This window comes from Lonchura striata, chromosome 2 (assembly GCF_046129695.1).
Source record: "Lonchura striata isolate bLonStr1 chromosome 2, bLonStr1.mat, whole genome shotgun sequence".
Taxonomy (NCBI): domain Eukaryota; kingdom Metazoa; phylum Chordata; class Aves; order Passeriformes; family Estrildidae; genus Lonchura; species Lonchura striata.
Genome location: NC_134604.1, coordinates 55066 through 78411, shown reverse-complemented (window position 1 = coordinate 78411; position 23346 = coordinate 55066). Strand labels below are relative to the sequence as shown.

At 41.6% G+C, this 23346-nt stretch overlaps 1 protein-coding gene across 4 annotated transcripts in view; it reads left to right on the top strand.

Moving 5' to 3' along the window:
- The first annotated feature begins 1272 nt into the window (after positions 1 to 1272).
- The window catches only part of DCBLD2 (discoidin, CUB and LCCL domain containing 2), a 49419-nt gene continuing 27345 nt past the window's right edge, over positions 1273 to 23346 (top strand). For all 4 annotated transcript variants that reach the window (XR_013342112.1, XR_002466803.2, XR_002466802.3 and 1 more), the window contains exons 1-3: positions 1273 to 1384; positions 19165 to 19392; positions 22541 to 22678. Coding sequence is in view for 1 of the 4 variants with exons in the window: in XM_077790909.1 (XP_077647035.1) it covers positions 1276 to 1384; positions 19165 to 19392; positions 22541 to 22678 (475 nt within the window). In the remaining 3 variants the exon portion in view is untranslated. The remainder of the gene's footprint in view (positions 1385 to 19164; positions 19393 to 22540; positions 22679 to 23346) is intronic.

Genomic DNA, 23346 nt, shown 5'->3' with positions numbered 1-23346 from the left:
TGATACGCTTCCTTGATTTTGCTTTCATTTGGGTATCTTCCCATGTCATTAAAGGATTTCAAAAGGGAAAAATATGAAATGTTCTAAAATTCTCGTGTTTATAATTCCCTAATTATATGAAAAGACACCTTCTAGTAGCTGTGGCACAAGTATGGGCCAAACAAATAAAAAATGGGCAACAAAATTTTGCTGTCTTTAGTCTGAGCATCCAAATCTATTGTGGAATCTTCTATGATTTGGCACAAGGGATATGGATGGTATGGGGTATGGTACTCAAGGAAGGAAAAGTAATGCTCTCCATGTTTCTTTGTCAACAGGCTATAATATATAATAGCCCTTGTACAAAGCCCTTAATAAGCCGTAAGCATAGATTTGGCCACAGTTGAGTTTTCAGCATCTTAATAAGGAATAGTAATGTTAAATCAATTACTAAACATAATCTAAATGCTTATTCAAGCAACTCTGTGGGTTGGGTAAGACTGGCCCTGAGATGGTTTTCCTGTCCTTTTCATGGGGCCAGCACTGGACACAACTGGCCAGGAACCGGTATCTGTTTTGCAGAGCTGTTTGGGAGAAGCAGAGAACAATTTCTTCCTAAAGACAAGATATTTCCAGTGCAACCTCTGGAAATATCTCCCATCTCAGACAGCGTGTGTTCAAAAGCTGGGGGACAAGGGCTGAAGCTGCAATTGCTTGGGACCTCATAGCCAAGCTCTCCCACATCTAGAGCTGCATTCACATTTGTGTGTGGAGCGCTTTGACACCAGCTTAACCTTTGACACCGGATTAGCCGTTCTGTTATCAACTGCAATACTCGTGTTTCCAAGGACTTTTGTTTGGGTTTTTCCCAGAAATCTTGCCTTCATGTCTACTTAGCGAGGGAAAAAAAAAAAAAGCTCAAAAAAGTGAAATACTCGTAGCCAGTTCGCAGAGGAGGGCGGAGGTGGAAGAGAGTGGGAATTCAGGGGCTGGCTCCCGGGGACTCGGCCTGGGCCGTGAGCCCCGCGCAGTCCGCCCGGGAGGGCGCGGCTCGGGGCGGGCGCGGAGGGGGCCCCGCGCTCGGCGGAGCCGCCGGGGCTCCGGGCCGCGGGCCCGGCCGAGCGGCGCGGAGGGCGGCAGGAAGCGGGGCGGCCCCGCCGCGCCCCCGGAAGCGGTTGGGCGGCCGCGGGGACGGGCGGGCTGGCGGGCGCGGAGCGCTCAGACGCGGCCCGGCGCGGCCGCCCCGCAGCCCGCGATGCCCCGGGACCGCCGGGCGCGCCGGCCACGCCGCGGGCCATGGTGAGCCCGGGGCGGCTGCGCCCCGCGGGGACCCGGCGGGCGGCCCCGCTGCTCCGCCCCAGCCTCCTCCTCCTCTTGCTGCTGCGGGGCACCGAGGCGCAGAAAGGTGGGTGCGAGAGCGGCGGCGGGCGAGCCCCGCAGCCCCGGCGGCCGGGGAAGGGAACCGACCCTCCGGGGCTCCGCTGCTGGGAGGGTGCGCCCCTCGACATGTGGCCCTTGACGCCAAACCTGTCCCCTGCCTGGCCCACAAAGAGCGAGAGAAGAGCCCCTTTTGGGGAAAAAAAAAAAAAAAAAAAAAAACCGCAAAAACTAAAGAAGTAACATTTTTCCTGCCCACTGCCGCACTCCCACGGGGAGCGGGGCGGGACCGCGGCTCGCAGCGGCCGGGGCCGCGGAGGGGCTGGGGCAGGGCCGGGGCTCGGGCAGGGCCGGGGCTGGGGCAGGGCCGGGGCTCGGGCAGGGCCGGGGCTCGGGCAGGGCCGGGGCTGCGGAGGGGCTCGGGCAGGGCCGGGGCTCGGGCAGGGCCGGGGCTGCGGAGGGGCTCGGGCAGGGCCGGGGCTCGGGCAGGGCCGGGGCTCGGGCAGGGCCGGGGCTGGGGCAGGGCCGGGGCTCGGGCAGGGCCGGGGCTGGGGCAGGGCCGGGGCTGGGGCAGGGCCGGGGCTCGGGCAGGGCCGGGGCTCGGGCAGGGCCGGGGCTGGGGCAGGGCCGGGGCTCGGGCAGGGCCGGGGCTCGGGCAGGGCCGGGGCTGGGGCAGGGCCGGGGCTCGGGCAGGGCCGGGGCTCGGGCAGGGCCGGGGCCGCGGAGGGGCTGGGGCAGGGCCGGGGCTCGGGCAGGGCCGGGGCTGGGGCAGGGCCGGGGCTGGGGCAGGGGCTGGGGCAGGGCCGGGGCTCGGGCAGGGCCGGGGCTCGGGCAGGGCCGGAGCTCGGGCAGGGCCGGGGCTCGGGCAGGGCCGGGGCCGCGGAGGGGCTCGGGCAGGGCCGGGGCTCGGGCAGGGCCGGGGCTCGGGCAGGGCCGGGGCTCGGGCAGGGCCGGAGCGCCCGGCCCGCGGGTGGCCCCGGCTGCAGCCGGGACGTGTTCGGCGGGAGCCGGGTACAGGGGAGCTTCTGCTTGCTGTGAAAATAAACTTGCACTCGCCCGACAGTATGCAGAAGTGTAAATAGGGGTGAGAGTCCCGAACCTGTGACAGACAGGGTAGTAGGCGTTGCTGGGTTTTTAGGTTTGGGGTTTTTTTTGTTGTTTTGGTTGTTTGTTTGTTTGTTTGTTTTGGTTTAGTTTTGTTTGGAGAAATCGACGAGATTTCTCCTCCTGGGGTGGAATTAATGAGCAGGCTTTAGCACTGTGAAAATTACGAGGCACAATTTAGTCACTTCATGGCAGAAGATCAGAGGATGCCACTGTGACTGTCACTTTGATCGTGTGCTTGGGACAAAGTGGTGGGAGTGAGCGTTTTGACAGCATCTTGAAACTCACGTCTGGATTTGGAAAGATGAACTTTGTGGTTTTTTTCAATTACATTTGCTTCTTGCACTGGTCTTGCATCGTTTCAGAAACTGATCTCCTCAGAAACTGTTTTAAGTTGTCACATAACTTCCTCTTTCTTTCCATCTCAGAGATGGAAATATGGTTGAATTTCAGAAATGTTGCATTTAAATGCACAAAGAGATTAGGAACTATATGCACTCTAAGTTAATTGCATCTAAACTAAATATTTAATTAATTAAAAATAATTAATTGAATGGGAGAAGCTCAGTGTTGCATCCGTAGAGCAAGGTAATTGTGTGGACCTTTTCCTCTTATTTCAGCTAATTGCATTTATGTTTCTGTACACGTGCAAAACTAATGCTAATGAGCATTTGACACAGCTGGGTTTGTTTTCTTGGAATTTATAATGGAGCTGGAGAAGACCTATTTGCTTTTGAAAGGAGATTGGGCTGTTTTAATGTTTAGTCTTTTGAAGGTTGCTGCTGGTTGAGGCTGACAGCAGCAAGGTGTTCGTTCATGCTGTAGGAACATCATGCTTTTGCTGACCTGACACTTGTGTGACCTTTTGGTGAGCAGACTGAGTTTGTTACTCTAGGAGACGACTGAAATAATGTGGGGGTAAGGAAGAGTCATAATTTACCTGCAATGATTGAGTTGAACTGGCTCACGGAGTAGCCAGGGGTGTGTTAAAGGGGCTGGGACCATGCAGCAAGAAGTGGCACTTGTGAGGACAGCAGGCTTTTAGGTATGTGTGAAACCTCATCTTTCTGTACTTTGGGAAACGACTGAAGAACTTCTACCCTGATTTCAATTTGCAGTGTTTCTCTAGTTAATGCTTAAAGTTAGCTCAGAAGTTTAACTTTTGAGCAGGAGGGGAACCTTTTTATTGGCAAGCTTAATTTTATTTGCTAACAAAAAGCAGAGCTTGGTTTAAGGTGGGAGACTCTGGTATTGCCGAATACAATGCTTCAATGTGAGAAACTGCTGGAGATTCTAAGAAGAGTTCTGCTAGTGAGGGACTGTTTCCTTGCCAAAATATTTTTATTTATCTTATTCCGGAGAAGGCAGGGGAGCCCATGTCGTGCATCGTTAAATGCTGGCATAATTCTAATTTGTCTAAGGAATCCCATATAGAAATGAAGCTGCTATCTAGGTTTTGAAGGTCTGCACAAAGTTATTACTCAATTAGGGCATTAAATATGTGATCAGGCTTCTAAGGGACTATCTTGGTTGATAATGAAAGTAACCAAAACTTGGGGAATTCTGCAATTAATGTTGCTTTTAAGCTCCTTTATAAAAGTAGGGTGATTGATACTGTGTAGTGATACTATGTACGTAGCCTCATTCATTACCTTATTAACCTCTATTATTAAGTAATTGTTCGTTTTCTTTCCTATTGTTCAGTAGCTCTATGGCTCACATACAACATGGTATTTAAATCTTTTTCTGAAGATAGTGTTTTCATTTCCCACATGCTTTTCTGTAGAGCACCTTACTGGTATGAACTGATTTAAAAATAACATTATTTTGGTCAATGTGAAGCTTGTATTTATTTCTGGGTCAAATGGTACTCCTTCCATACAGCAGCAAACTGAGAAATTAAAAAGTGCAGGTATTGCACGTGGTAAATATGTTTTTCATAGTAGCCCACTACATCATCTTGTAGGATTCAAGTGGAATTGTTTTCAGCCTATCATATTTAAAATCATTCTGTGTATGTAATTCAGAATTCCTTGGTCAAAGACTTGAACTTGAATGTGTTGCTGTCTTCTAAAATGGAGCATTTTCTATTAGCTCTAACACCTTCAGAAGTGCCTTGTGCTGCATTTCATAATATCATGCCTTGGTGTCTGTCTAGCAGATGGCTGTGCAAGTCAGCTCTTGTGATTTTTAAACAGTTCTGTAGTGATTCTAGATCCTGGTTGCAAGGAAAGAGGTATTTGAAAAATACTTAGAGCATTTTTTTTTGTTTTTCATGTAATTAGGCAGGTGTGAATGAAAGCAAGCCAGCAGCTAAGCTTGCTGCTCTTTGTGGATTGAATTTTGAGAAACAGCGTTCTTAGCAGCTGTTTAGGTATTGACATACATTTGGTATGGTCTGTTCATTAGCTAAGTTTAGCCTATTTTTTTTTTTTTAATTTAAAAAAACACAGCTTGTGAAGGAATGGTTGCTTAGCTTTCATCCAAGTAGAAGTTGAATAATGTGTCAGTAATTCTGAAGGTGTGAAGCTTGTAGGGTCTGTAGAGTAAGAACTTTGTTACCACACAAACTGGTTTGGTAGCCATCTGTTGGGATTCCTAGTGGATCCCAATGTACCTGTAAAACAGGGGAAAAGTGCCTAAAGTCTGAAGCTGATTCCCCAGTGTCTTGAAGCAGATTTATTTGCAGGGTGTAGTGTTGGATGCTTGTTATTGAATGAGCTTCCCACATTTTGTTCTAAACAAATAGCAGCCCATCAGGATGTTGTTATATGCTCAAGCCTTGTTGAAGAACGTGCAAAGAAGCGATTCATCACAGTAGTTTAAAAATGTTTACTGCAGTGTAGCAGAGAAAAACAATTTCTGAATGTCTGGTGCTGAGTTACCGTCACCTGAAAAACGAAGTGAAAGAACTCCCGTCCCTGTGCACATGGAGCCTCATGAAATGGATTTCTAGTCTGTGTTTGGGAACTCAGCTGCAGTATCTGTGTTTCCTTGTTTCTCCTCAGTTCTCGGTGGGCTCTCCTCTCCGCAGCACTCCTGCTCTCACTCTGCCTGTCCCTGCTGCAGGGAGGCTGTGGTGCCTCTGGCTGTGGCCAGTCCAGCGCTGGGCAGGTGCTGCTCCATCAGCCGTCCTTTGGGGAGAAGGAGCGAGGCCAGGAGAAGATGGCTCTAGCTGCGATCCTGCGGCTGAGCGAGATGGAGGGAGGCTGCAGCTTCTCCCTCTGGGGCTTGGAAGGGATGATCTCCTGCTATGCCAGGGGCTGACAAGGGTTCCAGCTGCTGGGGTAGCCCATTGCAGGTGTGTTGTTCTGCTGCAGAGAGCTCCGGGTGTGTGAATACAAAGCAGTGCCACAAAGCCATCTGTCACATGAGCGACTGCCATGTGCTGCCTTGTGCTGGTTTCTGTTCTTGCTAGATTAGATTGAATGGTGGCTCGCTGCCCTTGGTATGCATTGGCCTTGGCAGGGCTGATCTGGAAGAAAGGTAGTCACAGCCAAATCCAAAAGGAATAATTTTGGTTAAAAAGACCCTCAGATCTTTGCATGAGAGATTTATTGTCCCTCAAATTAACATCAGATTAAGTGTTTTATAAGGAGGAGGGCAATGCTCTAATGAACTGTTCTGCTTTTTTAGTGGGACAGTTTTACTTAAGAGTGCAGTGTTTTGAAGATGCAGTTGTGCAGCTTGAGGATTCAGGCATTGGTACCATTTAGGCAGGACTGCTGAGGGAAATCCATTTAATCTCTGTGTTGAGAAGTACGGAAGAATTTTTCAAGGGCAGGGCTGAATGTTAGGGTAGGCTTTTTCAGGTTTTCTGATGCTCTTTTTAACTTCCCAGCTTTGCACCCTGAAGATAGATTTAGAGAGGAGGAACAGTGCTGTTAAGAATTTTGTGGAGGAATGCTGTTCCTGAAGGGAAGTGAGCTGGTATCAGAAGTATAGACCTAACAAGAGAGGATATTCTTTGCTTTTGAAAACAAGAGTCTCAGCAACGTTATTTTTCCTCCTCCAGTTAATGAGCCTTATTTAAGTGGGTGTGTGAATCTGGTGGGCAAAAGGTATATCCATATGTTCTACAGAGCATCTTTTCTGGGAGGGTGCCTCCCAGTACAGGATCATCTGGGAGCCTGTTGAGGTCATGCTAGCCTTGTCTGCTCCTGTAAAGAGTGCAGGAATCACTCTTTCGTGCAGATACCCTTTGGAGCTCTCGTACTCATAAGAATGTACTGCATTTTGGATTTAAGCAGTACTGTGCGTGTTGGTTTTACATATACATGTCTGTGGCTATAGTAATCAAGCACCTGAGCTGGTGTTAAAAAAAGCAATGGAAGTGTTCTTTCAGAACCTCGTATGCTGTTACTGTGTGCATCTCAAGCCAGTGGCCTTCTAGCATGTTAGTGCAGTCTTTAGGAAAATTATTTTCCTGCTACTGAATGGAGATGTTTGGCTCTCAAGGTTTTCAGGAGTGTTTTCTTATTTCATTAATGTAAGAGAAAAAGAAATGTCTCCTTTCTCTGCTTTATGCTGTGGGAATTGATGTATTAGGTTTTTAATGCAATCACTGCTGCTCTGTGTAGTTTCAGTCACCAGCTGGTTAAGGGCTGCCTTGAATGCATCAGCTTTCATAGCTCAGATAGTCATCAGTTCAAATGAAATCCCTTTGGAATTATTGCTCTGTGTATTGTGAAATGTTTCTGTATTGGTTATTTTATTCATATTTTGAAAGGCTTTTAAAAAAGTCGTTGATTGTCACCCCCACTTTTATAACTGCACACTGTGCTTTAGGAAAACCTGGAATTTGTTTTGTAGTCAAAGTATTTCCTTTCCCTCCTGCATTTTCTGATTAAGTTGCTTTTAGATTAATTTCTCTAAATCAAATATTATGGAACATTTAGTATCCTTTTATTTAAAATAGTGTAGTTGAAACCACTGTCCAAGCATAGAGTGTAGATTTGTTGTTAAACTGAAGTTTGGGGAGGTGGAGAGTGGGACTGATGCTGACATAGAAGGGCCTGTAGTAACTTGTATTAAGATAGAATTTTCAGTCTTGAGGTTTTTTTTTTTTATACAGAATGGTGGGCTCTTATCTGTGAAGCCTGTTCATTAATACAGAAATGAAATACCAAATTTTGCTAAACTGCATTCTTTGCCATCCATTACTGGAGGCAAACAGCTTGAGCGGTGCTATTTATATCTGAGATTGTTTCTTTATAACCAAACACTTTGTTATTTGAAACAAAAATTATACTTGAAAATTTGATAGTGTTTTGACCTTTGGATCACAAAATAACACTGATTTTTGAAAATGTCTTCCGGTTGATGCATTTTTGTCTAGTGCCTGAAAAAAACCCCAAAAATTCAAACACCAGCTCTTGAATAGATAAGAAGCATTTAACCTGTGCTTTTTTTTCAAGTGTGTAACTTTGGTGTTTCCCTGCATGACTACTTAGTTTCCCTTCGTGAAGAGTTGTAAGAGGGTAACATTTCTCTGTGGTTGCTAAACTCTTCAAAAATGAAATTAAAGCAGATAGTTCATACTTGTTTAGCTATTTCACTATTTCAATCAATTGGATCATGATACTGTAACACATCACTTGGTACTGCTTATGGCATTTACATGCTTCCTGTTAGCATTTTTTTCAAATCTCTGTGTTTGGAGTTGTCACTTCTGTTTGGGTTATATCCTTTTTTCTCTGCAAATACCAAAATAAAAATAATTTTCAGTGAATTACCAGTCTGTAAGGTTTGGACCAGCACAGGTGGTGGATAGTGAAGCTCAGTGATTAATTGTCCCTTTGATTTTGGTGAGTTTAGTTGCATCCTGAAAATCAAGCATATAAATGTTCTTTACAGTAAGTGACAATCATACCTCTACATATTTTGTTGTGAGTTTGCAGTGAGACTGTGATTTGGGGTGGCCCCTCTAGCTATAAAACAACTGAAATACATTTGCAGTAGCAATGTAAAATGCAAGTCCACGAACCATTAGAAGTGCAAGGATTCTCAGCAGCTATTGGCAGTTGCTTCTGAAACGGTACATTCTTTGAAGCAAAAGGATTGCTGGAAGCGGAGTATGTGGAAATGGGGGCTGACTGTGTACCAGACGTGCTTGCTTTTAGCGTTTGCTGACGTGAGTAGGGGGTGTTAGCCGGCTCGCTGGCCTCTGTACAGGAGGTGTTGTGCATCGTGATGCAGGGAATCATTATTTCCCTGCTGCGTACATTGCTTTAGCCAATGTCCTGGAAGCTGAACCATGGCTGTGAACTCACTTGTGTCGTTCCTGGCAATACCAGGAATGTAGGTGTGTTTTTAAGAATGTCTTAGAAATAGATGGGGTGGGGATGGGGGGATTGTTTTTGTGTTTTGTTTGTTTTCTTCTCCAGGTGTTTAAAGCATGCTAGCTTTGGAAATAGTTAAAAAGTCTCTTTTTCAAGATGCCTTTGCTCAAGTCTAAAAACTTTCTGGAAAGAAAGTTTAATGCTACTTCTTGAATTCCCCTTACTTAGAGTGGTGACTAGCCAACTCTAAGTAGTCAAGGTGTACAGGAAATCATAAAGGGCCTTTCTGCTTTTCAGTACACTATAAAACCATCATTGTGTAAAATAACTTATAAATTAGGATCACACAGGTTCAAACTTGACACTTTTTTTTCTTTTTGAGAGTGTCTAGAGGTTTTTTATTTGTGTAGATTTTCAGTATTTCTTTTCTTTTTTTAAAAATATTTATCTGGTATTTTCTTTATGCCAGAGTTTGTCTTTCATTGGCAAAACTGTATTAGAGTTGCTTTGTTAATTGTAGTATTAAAGAAAAAAACAAGGATTTTTTTTCCTATGTGGGAATCTTTGATTTTCTTAGCGTTTTTCATTGTTCAGTAAAAGTTTTAAATTAGTGTATAACGTTTTAACATTCTTCATGATGTGACAACTCAATTCAACTAATCACAGGAGACTGCCTTATTAACCATATTCCATAGATCATGAATCATTTATAAACTGAAAAATCAATGGTCAGATCACCTATTTGCTTTAATAAACACTCCACTTCCCACTTAATATCTTCACTAGTTAATTTATCCTCTACATCTTCCTCCCAGATTTTCAGGTTTTCCAAATATACTTTTAGCTCAAGGAAGAGGTTTTGTTATCTAGGATTGGAATATTACCCATCAGAATGACAATCCTTGCCAGCTACTCATCTTTGGATTGTCAGTCTTGCTGGAATTTGATGGATTGTGCATGAGGTCACATGGATTCTCTTTTAAAATTCTTTCCCCAAAATGGTTTTTCCGATAGAACCACTTCTTAGAAGCAACCCCTCTGATTTTCTTGTTTCTTTACGTTAATTGCTGTCAGAGGTAGTAACCTCTGACATCCTTTGATGCATCCTCGTGAATACTATTAATGGTGGAAAAGGGAACTTGAAAAGCTTGACATGCTTCTGAAAATGGTTGTGAGCAGATAATTATTCTGTCGTGGTTTCTAAACAGGAAAATGGTGTAAACGCTTCCCAGAGTGCTGCTGTCAGTCATCATACTGTTTATTGTGACCTGCCATTTAATCAAGATTTGTGTATAAATGTTCTATAAATTTATTACAGATTTGCAAAAGGATAATTATTTTTCATCCCTAAGTACCTTTCTCTCCTCCTGTTCAGTGATCCATTTGTGATTTTCCTAAATTTAGATCAGGCCATCATAAGACCTCAAATGTTGCTTAACTGTGAAGAGGAAATTTTTTAAGGTCTCTTAATTGCAAATTCTTGGGGTAGGAGTAGCTGTTTAAGTGCCCATTTGCAGCTTTTGATGTTGAGGGATAACACTGAACTCTTTTAGCAGTTGTGCTACAGCTCTCTTTAGTTTCACCCTAATATAAAATTAAAAATGCAAAAATAGGATGTGTAAAGTGTTTTAGTTGGATTTGGCGAGACAAGCCACTTGTATATGTACTTGCATGTAAACATGGAGGTTTTTCTGGAGAGAATCCTCACAGGAGTGAGGCAGGTGGGACATCCTCAGTGTCTTGAGTGGAAAGGCAAGTTACAGAGGCGCAACTTTGTGTGGTTACTCCTCAGAGTTCAGAGCTTTAGCCTCTGGAAGGATAGTGCACCCAGAGATCCAGCACGTGCGCTGAGCCTGTTGTGCATGTATGACTGCCTGCAGGACCACACAGGGGTTCACAGCTGGCAGCTGCTGCATCCTCAGCAGGACTGCAGCCAGATAAAGCCCATATCTGGTTATTTTAACTTGGCTCCAGAATGGTTAAGATATGGAGAAAAACATCTTGCCTTGCTCAGTGTGGTGGAAAGAAGTCACTGGCGCTTAATTTTTCTTCTGCAAATCTGTGAGTTTTGTGACAAACCAAGAAGCCCTAAACCACATTATCTGTTAAATTCTATTTTTATGCAATTGTGTACAGGTGTCAAAGTACATCTCATTATCACAAGGGTGGAATGCATTAAATTGAATGCTTTTGAACACTTGTGTACTAAGTCTAGTGATGATCAGTTTTTATCTTTTTCCTAAGTATATTTGAAAATTTCAAATAAAGGATTTCCATTACTTTATATTTTCATTTTAAGAGATGATTTCACGTTCTGCACAAGGCATCATCTCCTGCACAAAGCATTATTTCCTTCTTGCTATGAAGAAGGTACAGTAAAGCTTATGGACTAGCTTAAAGTTCATAGATAGTTTTTACTGAAGCTTCAGACACTGAATTCCTACATGCTCTCATTATACTTATGGTAAATTTGGCAATTAAAAATGGCGACTCAAATATTTAAATTTACTCTTATCTTCCTTGTTCATCATCTTGTTATTCAGTAATACATAATGCTTATTTTATTGGTTGTATTCATAGAGGGTCAACAGCATGGCAACATCTTTGTTTTAAGGGAATATCTACAGGGTAAAGCTAGGAATGAAGTGCCTTTTATAACAGATTCTAGATTAAATTTTATGATGCTAGAATGAAGCCAAGTCATTCAAAATGGGGAAAACCCAAATATTCCCTGTTGTAATTTTGAAATTAGATTAGAAAATTAATGTTAGAAATCAAGATTATATTGTATGGCACCTACACCAGGAGAAGGAACTGCTGGTGCACAGATGTTGAATGGGACTCTTTCATCAGTTGGATGACAACCTTTAAAGAGCGTTAGAAATATATGTAAAGTCTCTGTTCTTGGTGCAGTTGTGGAGTGCAAATAATGACAACTGTGTTCTGAGGTTTTCAGTGACTACTGTGTTTTCAGGTTTTCTTTTTGAAAGCATCCTTTTTTTTGTTTGTTTGTTTTTGGTCAGGTACCTAAACCAGGAGCTTCCTCCCTGCCAGCTTCTGTCAGTTCCATGGTACCAAAAGCTGTTCTTGCCTGTGGCTGCTGCTCTCTCCTCCCTGTCCCTGCCTTGCATCCCCTGCATTGCTCAGGCTCCAGTGGCTGGTGAGCTGTGCCCATCCCTCGCCCAGCAAGGGGCGGCTGGGATGGGACCTGGGCTGAGAGCTGCAGCCCAGCAGGGTACAGTGAGCAATGGCAGTGCATGGGGCAGCTGCTCCTGAGGGGCAAGGTGCTGCTGCCACCATGGATCTGCTGGTTAGGCTCTGCAGTCTCATTTATGAACTGCAAAAGGAAGGGGGAAACTGTTGAGTGTAGTGTTAATTTAGCATGTGAATTATTGGTATGACTGGAGAACTTTTTTGCCTCTTAGTTGACATCTGTGAGGCTTGTGAAATTTCACAGGGTCCTAGTGTGGTGAGGAGTTTGAAAAACTTCTCGGAGGTTTGAAGCCCATTCTGACCATGACCGTTGCTTAATTTCAGTGTTTTGCATGACCATCTGTGTGTTATTTTTCCTTTATTCATCATCTGTGTTTCTGTGGTGTAGCACTTAAAGCACTGAAGCACAACAGTGCTTTTTTTAAGAACATGTCGGTGCAGATTGCAAAGTAAATGCTGTGTCTTGGGAAGTGGGCAGGCTGCTTGTGCCAGCCAAACAAAGACACAGAGCTGCGAGTCAGCCTGGGCAGCAGCTCAGGGGGGCTTCTGCATAATGTACCACTGAGCACAGTCCTCTCACAGACTCCTCATGCAAATCACTTTTCACTGTGCCTAGCCTGTCCTTGTAGGCTCCTTTTCCTGGCATTCTATTTAAGCAAGTCATAGCTGTTCCTGGGGACTTACATCGTTTCCCTGGCATCAGTCAGTGAAAGCCTTGCAGCAGTCACACAGCTCATGTCTCTTCTGTTCTTTTAGTAGTAGTCAGTTCACTTAGTGCATCACAGCACAGAAAGCACATCTTACTAATAATTAATAATTTTAGGTAATTTATTTAAAAATGTCATCATATTTTGGATGTTAAATTTAGGATTCCTAAGTGTTACTCTTTTGCATAGAATTCAGTGGCTCAAAGCTGAGCTGAGACTAGAGTTCCAGAGAGGATGATTGTAAAGCTGTGTGTATAGATTAAAATAATGAAGTGCTAATTTTCACTACCTCAGCATGTGGCCCGTATTGTAAATGAAAACAGTAAAATTTTGTTGTAATGGCATATTAAATTTTTTACTTTTGCTGGAAGAACAAGAATCAGCCTCTGTCTCCTGTCACCCTCTCCTGTATCCCACTGAGCTGCCAACATTTTGAAAAGCAAAATGCTTATTGTGCTTTTGTCCTGTTCCTGTCTTTGTTAAACCTCATCCCATAATTTCATGAACTGTCTAAGGGTGCCCCACAGCAGGTAAATCAATCCAAGCTGAGAGAACCATAATCCCACCTGCCCTCCACTCCTTGCCCTGCCACTGACAGTGGTACCAAGAGCTGCTTCAGAGAGTTGGGTTGATGAAACCCAGCCCTGTGTGGTGGCTGTGGGTTGATGCAGCCAGCTTGTTCCTTGAGCCAGTGCACCTCTCTTGTGTGACTGCTCTTCTCAGGGTTGGGATCATTTACTGCCTCTTTGCTTGGCATTAAAGGTTGTTTAAAATGCAAACATGGGTTGGCAGTGCTGGTGAAAGAAGCAGTTGCTGGTGTTCCCCTACTCTCACCCTGTCTTACCCCTCTGTCAAGGAAGGCACTGCTGCCTATGCATACTCAAATAAATTAGGAGGTTGCTCTAGGTTAAAACTAAGAGCTGTTTTTTATGCCAGGTCCCTGCTCTGGTTGGCCATGTGGCTGCATAAATGTTTGCCTCCAGTACCAGGAAGGGTGTGAGAACATGTGGCCAAAAGTGAGAGCCAGACAAGGCTTGCTTTTGTCTGTGGCTGTGCTAATTTAAAGTGCCTTCAAGTGTTTATTGAGCTGTGGCCTTGCTTGTGGCACTGTGGGGTGTTTTGTGTTGTGAAACATCTGTAGTGGGATGAAATGCCCAAACCAGTGTCTTACTGAGGCAAGTAAATGGCATTAAAATCAAAGTGGACTGTGTGCTTGCTGGCTTGTTAAGAAAATTAATTCTGACAGTGGGACAGATTCCTTCCTGAAGAACATCACTCTGTGGAATTTGGTGGAAATAGCAGTGAGTTTGGAGGACACAAATAAGGGCATTTGAAAATACTTGAAAAGCTATTTAGAATTTGATGTCTCTGTAATTTAATTCCTCAGTGTTTCTTACACGTGGAACTCTTTTGTTCTTTGTGTAAACTTTCTTGCACACACTGAGAAAAGCAAAAAGCAGATGCAGTGTCTTTTTAGTGGTAGGCTGAGACAGAGTATGGAAATGCAGAGCACAGGAGCTGAGCAGAAGAGGAGAAATTATAGTAATGTATTGAATCAGAAAGAGTTGTGTATTTGAAGTTAAAATTAATGTTTTAAAACACCCTTTTTTTTGCTTACACGACTATTACAGATTTGGTTCTACCTGTGCTTAGTTAAAAAAGTTACAAATATCTCCAATATTTAGTCACAAACATACATAAAATAATAGCTTCTATATGTAAAATATTCTCAGGAAACCCACTGGTTAAATTGAGTCTGTTCAAAAGGCAGTGCTATGTTTTAAAATTGAGATTGGTGTTTTGATATGTATCAGCTATGCTTTATAGGTTATGATATTGAACTGTCTAATGTCTTTATCTCACTCTTCTCCAAGTAAGTAATAGGAAAGTATTCACTGGTCTAAAAAATTATTTTAAACATGTTTTGATAGTGAGAACAAGTTTAGCAGTCTAACAGCAACTGTTTTCCATGGGGAAAAAGTCTGATTGACTTCCACAGCTACAAAGTATAGTTAATATTTTTTGTGGGTATTAATAACCTAGCACCCACTCCTGCATGCTCAGTATTTTTTCATTTTATTAAATCCCACATTTTCTTCAAGTATCAAAATCCCATGGATTTGGTATGTTTGTGTTGGTCCGAGTCCTGTATTTTGTTGATGTAAAGAACTCGGCTCTAAGAAATTTTCAACCACCTGCATGATTGCATCAGACATCAGTGTCCATGGCCCGGGGGTCATATGAACTCTGCCAGCAGAGTTCATCCAGGCTGCATTCAGAGGAGGTGGATCCTTCTGATGGCAGCACTCTGCCTTCCTCTGCCAGCTGCTTAAAGAGGTGCCCCTGTTTCTAACACAACTTCTGGTGAAGAGCTGAACTTTTCCTCTTTGTTGTGAACTTGGTCCCCAGGACATGTGAGGTTGGATGGACATCTGCAGCCCCTCCTCGTGTCAGGTGTGAAGTGTGCCCACCAGTGATCTTGTGCTTCTACAAAGGGCTTTATCTATCCTGCACATGTAAAGAGGCCTGTGGTGTGAGAGAGAAGTCTGGAAGAAAGCAGCACTCTTGTTCAGCTGTGTACTGACAAGAGAGGCTGTCAGCCTGTTGTGTGTAGTGAATGTAATTCACGCCAATTATAATATGGTGTATGTAATATTTAGTATTTTTTGGAAAACACACGTCTGTATTAGAAGCTGCCCCCACACGTGTAAAACTCAGTCTATGTTGAAACCTCATCTGCAAGCAAATGGCTGTGGCTGGCCCGGAGATGGGCACATCTGGAGCTCATGGCGTCCCCGACCTGAGATACGGACATCATGGAACTCCTCCATGCTGATACGTGGGAGTGCTGCATCCCCGGGACTGCACCGGGGATTCATCAACACCGACACGGGAGTGTTCCACCCCAACTCCAAGAAAAGAAATTTCATCAACATTTGGGACTCTGATTGGGAAGAAAGGACTGATTGCCCAAACCCTGGCCTCGGGCAGAACTTTCCCTATAAAAACCTCGTACCAGGAGGATGGTGTGGGCATAGAGGAAACCTCCCCTGAGGCTGACTTCTCTGTTGCACGCCCAGCGCTGACCCCGGGCTCGGCGCTGTTCTTTCCTTGTGGCTGGCTAGATAGAGTCTGATAGCAAAATAAAATTTTTTATTTTTAATTTGGCTGGATCAATTTTCATTTATAACAAGCCCATCCAGGAATAATTGATTAGGGAATTGATGTCTTCTGTGTGTTCTTAGATAATCCATTCTCACAGGTTAACAGAAGCAAAAGATTTTTAATGGCACTTAATGACTTGAGGATTAACAAAGTGACTACTGTCCTATATCTGCTGCTGTAGTGAAAAGAATTGTACTTTTTCTTGGAGAAATTGCTGAGTATTGCAGATTGCTCCCTGGATGCTAGATGTGTGCATGTGTCTCTGGAGTTCATCAGTGATGTTTAAAGAAGTGTGGCAGAAATGATGAAGCGCCACGTTACATGGAGAGGCTCGAGAACTGCCCTTTTATAGTACCGATACAGCAAGATATGGGTTCATGGTTCTGCAAGTTTCACTGGAATTGTGTTTTTTAAAATTTTCTAAATAGCTCATGAGTGATGCTGCTGCCCTTGGCAGACTGTATATGCCATGATAATCTTTAGATTCTTCAGGCATGAAGTGTCTGGCGTTTCTCTTATCACTAAGTGAAATACAATAAAAAGATCTAAAATGTCCATTCAGAATAAGCTACTTTTAAAAATCAACTTCATAGTAAGATGCTGCAGTTCGGCACAGCTGTGTTTCCTTTCCTTTCTAGTATGCTTTGATGGCAGGTTCTTTAATATGGATAGAGGAATATTTTTTCTCTCATGTTTTTAAGAAAGCCTACAACAAAAGGGAGATTTGAGATTGATTTTCCATTAAATTGTGTGAAGCAAATAAAGTTTTTCTCTCTAGCCATGGGAAACATGACATTGTTTCAAACTACAAGAAGTAATGTCATTTTTAAATGATGTGTCTTTAAAAGAAAAGTCACAATTTTTAATACTTAAAATATTTTATTTGCATTCTCTCACCTAAGTGTGTTTTGTTCTTTTGGAGTTCTTTTGCTTTTCTCACCAGAAAGCTGTGTGCTGTTCATCATGCACAGTGCAGGTATTGTTTCATGCTTGAGATAGCTGAACAGCAAACTAGCAGAGAGAAGTGTTTAAATGAATGTTAGGCATGATCTTTTCTAGTTTTAACTGGAGAAGCTTACAGCTTAAATACATTTTGGGTCAATGAGGAGGCACAGGCTTTCCTTTGTCTTTGATTTCCAGCAGCATAGGCTTAAGATGCAAGAAGGTGGGGGAGAATCATGTGCATTATTATTATTCTTGATTTTAAGAAATAGTATTCTTGTGGTGACTACATTCCTATTGAAATGAGAACTAAGTAACTTTTGAGCATTATAGTTCATGCAAGGATTTTTATTTTCCTTAAAATGCACTCAGAACAGTATCTGCCCATACAGGGGAATGCTACTATGATTTCATATTCAAAAGGCCACGGTGTCAGTGTATTTGCAGAGTACTTTCAATCTGTGAATGAATAAGCAGTTGCTTACCCCATCGTGGGACAAGAAAAGCACAGAACTGGTTAGTGGCTCATTGCTTTTGTTTAGGACATAACCTAGAACTGATTGCTGCTTGTGTTGATAATTATTTTTATATCTGCAATATAAAGAGTTTTGAAATGCTAACCCCATGTATCACCATGAATATATTTGTTGTTTTTGCTGTTGTTAATCTAATAAATTCCATGCATTTTGTAATGTGTGTGAGTATACATTGTGAAAATGTATATAAATGTGAGTATACATTGCTTGTGAAAATACATTTTACTAGAAAAGGAATCCTTTATTGTTAAGTGTTAGCATATTATGGCTGATCAGAAATTTGACATTTGAGCACTTAGTAGCTAATAAACCAAGGCCATACAGACTCTGCATAATAAAGCTTTCACTTTTCTTAGGTTTATAACATGCCTTTTGAAAGAAACCAGGATAATAGTGCTATATAAAACATGCAGTTTAGGTTACCTCTTTGTAATCTTGAACAATGGTGTCTTGTGTTAGAAAAACTCTGACTTAGAAGAGTAATTGATCAGCTGTCATCCAAATGGAAATATTTGCCATGGGATAGAACAACGTGTTTTAAAGCAAATTGCATTAATGAAAACATGGCTGAAGAACAGCTTCACAAATACAACTTTTGATTTTACTAAGCAGATATTCCAGTTAACTTTTCCAAGGATGTATCATTTTCATTCCAGACTGCTGGCACGATAAACAGCTGCAGTTTGCATCTGAATCTGTTTATGATTCTGTGTACTAGCAGTAATTTAGTTTTTATAACATGCAGCTATCTTTCAATGTGCTCAAATTATAAGGACAATAGTTTTTGTTAGCAAATATTAGTTGTGTTTGCAAACAGATTAATCAGACCGAGTTAACTTGATCACAGGGGCTTGTTTTTTCCACATCACTTCAGTGCATTGGACTTACTTTTCCACTCAGTCTCACATGTAATACATTTAAGAATTTTGAAATTTAGTTAAATTTCTTAAGTATGTGTACAGTTTTTCTACCTAAAGTTCAGCTTACCTTTTTGTATTTAGTAGAGAAATTACACATATTATTGTGTAATATGAAACACTTTTAGCTGTCAAAACAAATTTTTGTCAATAAGAATCATGGTGATCATTGTGCATGTTACTCTAAGAACATTCACATTTCTAAACTAGCACAGAAATTCTTTCACTTTTTGTGCTACATACTGGGTGAAGTGCATGTCTAGCTGTTGAATAATGGAATTTATCTGTTTGCTTTTTATAATTCAATATTCACAATACACAATTTTATTTTCCATTTGTCAAACAAATTAGTTTTAGTACTGTTATTACTGTTTAATACTCCAAAGTTAGGTAGAAGGCTTTGGGTTGGAGTCACAGCAAATTCCGAAAAATTGAATACGTTCTCTAAACAGGAGTGAATTGAATAATTAAAATAGTAGCAGTAGAAAACAATGTATTTCCAGTTTGGTAGTGGTCAGAGCTGTATTTAATATGCTGTATTTTACTTGCTGTCCAATGGCTGTGTACTTGTTTTTCATTGTGTTGTGAGTACAGTAACTTAGTAAAACCAATCTGCTCTGGTTTTATTGTCAGGTTTCTCTGTCCTTCTCAGCACCCGTTTCCTTCTGTACTGAGGTGTTAAGGAAATATGAAATAGCAGGGACACATCTTGTACATTCTGTTTTTTAATTCATTATGGACCACTTTCCATCTCACTGAGGAAGTTGTGGCAGCTCTCTGGTCACCTCTAGTGCAGAACGAAGGAGTTTGGTAGTTGAGTGGTATTTGTCACCATTGCTGTGTCACCATTGCATGAGTTACCTTGGAGCTGGCAGTCTGGAGGGCTGTGATGTGGGGCTCTGAGGAAGAGCGTGGTAGCTGATTTCTCTCTGCTCTTTCCCAGGTGATGGCTGTGGACACACTGTGCTGGGCGCCGAGAGCGGGACCCTGGCCTCCATAAACTACCCCCGGACCTCTCCCAACAGCACCGTGTGCGAGTGGGAGATCCGCGTGAAGCCCGGGCAGCGCCTTCAGCTCAAGTTCAGTGATTTTGATATTGATGACTCCGATTCCTGTCATTCCAGTTACCTGAGAGTTCACAATGGCATTGGCCCCAACAGGACAGAAATAGGTAGGAGTTTCAATTGTCACTGCTTGGAACTGCTGTCTTGTATAGAACTCAGGTGTACTGTGAGTACTTTTGTTGCTTTTTAACAGCAGCTGCATCATAAATACACCACAGATCCTGTTATAATCTTTGGGTCTTGAGATTCTCAAAGGAATTTCCACTGCAATGTGGATTTTTTGCCTCTGACATTTCCTAGTAGCTTGCAAAGTTCTTGTAAGCACTGAAGAGGGTACTGTAAAACTAGAAATATCTTCATTAAAAATAAAAAGGTGAAAAAAAAATATATATCTTACCTTATCTGAAATGCCTTTCTTTTTATATCAATTCACTCTGATTTGAGCTGTTCATCTTGGTGGTGTTAAAGGATGACAGGCTTCAAAAGGTATGTTCCATCCTCTGATAATGTTCTTAGTTTTTGTTTCACGACCAGAAGTCGGTGAGTTTTTTTCAAATAGCAGCGTGATTTTATCATCTACATCAAGGTATATGTCAGGTGTTTAGACTTATGGTTACTTCGCATAAAATTCAAAATGAATTGTCGTTCTTCTTTTTCTAAAATTAGCTGTTATACAGATGAACTTTGTTTTCTTTCCTAAAGCTTTAATTTGGAGACAGCGAAAAATATTTACTTCACTGAGACTGTTTTTGTGCAATTCAAATGCTGATCCCACTAAATCGAGTCATTTTCTAAAGAGGCCAGTGAGTGTTAGGTTTATTAACCCTCTTTTCCAACTGTTACCTAGGTAAGTGTGTGTGAAAATAAGTATGTGCTTGGAGCTGTTGAGCCAGACTTGGTCTAAAATAGGAAACATTGAATACCTTAAATGGCAAGGAACGTCAAGTTCTGATAAGTCTATTATTCACTTTTACAAGGGACTTAATGGGTTCGAGTAAATTCCTGCTTCATTTGTTTCCCTGGCTTTTCAGCTGTGGTCTGCTGGTGTAGCAGCACAGTATGTTGGAGAAATGTGTGTGTTTTTCTGGGCTTAATAAATTAAATCACAGGACAAACAGAGATATTAACAGTGGCAAATACAGATGAGGCAGGGTTTGGGTTTTTTTTTGGGTTTGAAGCAACAGACACTGGAGAGATTAAGCAATGACTTGCATTTTCATGGGAGAAATCTGGACTTATCCTAAGTTTATCCATTCAAGATACTGCCATGGTCTAACATTGTTTTACATAACTTGTTTTACATAAAATCTGAAATTCAGTCATACCTTTTTTTTACCCAAAATGACTTAAAAGTTGGCTGGTTAGATTAAAAAATCAGTTGTCAGTGGGTTCATTGATAAACAGAGAGGGTTTCTAATGAAGCTTTTAAGGGCTAGTGCTTATTCCAAGCCTGTTGAGTATATATGAAAATATCAAAAGAAGATTCAAGTGCTCAGTGGTAGGTTTGTCTCTAGCGTAAGATCTAGAAGAGTTTATAAGATTTCAGTACAGTCAAATCACTGTGCATCTGCAATCAGATGTACTTATTTAAGACATGGGAGTTCCCTCTCCTGGTGTATTGTAGATGTACAAAAGCACTCGCGATCCTTCAATGCATAACTACAGATAAAATAACAATATTACATCTTCTGCACACACAGCTGACAGAAGTGTAACTGCAGTCATGCTTTTTCACTTCCTAGTGCTTGCTTTTTAAACGATTGACAAAAATCAGGGAAGAGTTAGAAAAATTATTTATAATTATTTAGTCTCAAAAGTATGCCTTGCTGTGAACCATAAAGTGCAGCACTGGAGAGTTTATCCAAGCTGGATTTAAATGGCTTGCACTATGCATTTGCCTGAAGAAGGGGGTAAATGCTGTTTTGAGAGGAGTCTCATGATGGTCACTCATGTAACAAGATCCAGTGGCTGAAAAAAAATTTTAAAAAAAGCTTTTCTGGTTTCTTATTAGAAGATACCCTTGCTTTGTTAAAAAAAAGAAAAAAACTGAATAAGCAACATCTAGAAAGCTCTGAATAATGATAGGAATTTTTATTTTAACTTCTATAATTTTTTAAATTATTTTTATAGTGTTTGGGAGTGCAATTCACTTTTTAAAGGAAATTGACATACATGTTATATTTATTTTGTATTATATTTGTTAAGAACTATTCCTGCAGGAACATGTTACTCAATTTCCTTTACATTAGTATGGTAATTTGCCTTTATTTGAGAAAGGAGCAGAAAGAGGCAGTGTCATTTCCTGCTGGTGATTATTCTCTTTGGTTATCCACTGCAGAATCTTAAATAGGGTTATAGATGGTTTCTACAATATTGAATGATCATGGTAGCCTGTAGAACAAAAGATTATTTTTTTCTAAACAAGTTAATTAACTGGTCAGTATCTTTACTAAAGCTTCTAGTTAATAGGACTGGAGAATTCCATATTGACTGGGGCCTGTTTAACAGCAATTCATCCATTAATGTGACCTGGTATCAATTCTTGAACTTCATAGGGCAAATATTGTCAATATCTGTGGACTCCAGCAGTTGAAATTGTGTTATTTTTGTTCATTTTGTATGGCAAGAGAAGCACTCAGATACAGAACCTTTGTTAGAATTTTTAGGTGTGACAAAATAGAAGAGAACTAATTGGTAATGTATCTTAATGGTGCTTACCTATGGTATGATAATACATGATATATGTATGATACTGCTGAAATGCAGTGACCTGTGCCTGTTGCTGTCCAGAATAAGGGAAAGTATGTGACAGAAACCATGGAAGAGTCTATGAGGAGGAAGTGCTCCAGTAACTTTGGGAAAAGGACAGCTTTTTTCTCATTTGCTTCTGTAGATGCTTCTCATTGTCCCGACTTGATCCTTTCCCTTGTGAGATTCCTAATGTTCTCTGAAGCTCTGCCTGTGGGGGTTATGCATGGCTAGAGGTGAATGGGATAAGGTCACGTTTATCTGCAGGTATGGGAATGCAAGACCTTGGACAGTGACAAAGCAAATGTGGAACTCGCAGTCTGCCATTTGCTTTAACTGGTCACCAAGCACATTGTTTAGTGTCATTCTCGTGTATTTGCTTTTGAGTATACACCAGAACTAACGTGAGCTTACACTGCAGATGAAATAAGAGGCTGGAAATCGAATAAAATGCTTATTGCATGTGTTATTTTGGATCAATATTTGTTCTCCTCCTTCTCTCGACAGGAAAATACTGTGGGTTTGGCTTTCAAATGGATGGTTTAATCACTTCAAAAAGTAATGAAGTCACAGTACAGTTCATGAGTGGAATTCACACATCTGGACGTGGATTTCTTGCAGCTTATTCAACCACAGATAAATCAGGTATTTATAATTATTTGGTAATTTTTCCAATTCAATCGAACCAATTAATTTACTCCCATATTCTTACAAATTAACTTCTAAAAATTTAGTACACATTTCATGATACTTCCGTGTAGGAAATTTGACTGCCTGCCTGAAAGTTGCTGTAGTTCTAAAGAAATTTCAAAGTTCAAAGCTTTCCTTGAACAGCAGAGTAAAAATGTCAGTTGTCTATTATAAATGAAAGAATTGCTTCAGATTCAGGACAAAATTAATTTTTTCAGGCAATAGTCAAGGTGGCAGATAGCTAACAAGTTTTCCTATCAAACTGTATATATTTTACAGACTAACCTTGTGGAAATTTTTATTTCAGTAGTAGGCTCCTGTACTTCCTTAGCTCTTTAATGACATAGTCTGCTGACTAGTTTTTTGTCTTTTTCTTAGTTTTTTTCCCCCTGGTTTTGGTTCTTTTAAGCCTCTGAAAAGGTTGCTGTATTTGTTTTGCATCTCCTCCCACTCATTGTAAAGGTGAGTGATATACGTGGTCTGCAAGGAAATGAAGGAGCAGCAGCAACTGCCTCAGAAGGCAAAAACCCTATCTGGAAGTTAATCTGAAAAGATAAAGAGTTTCAGTTTTTAATTTTGTAGGATTTTTGATGCATTCCTCTCTGTATTTTGGACTGTATGTG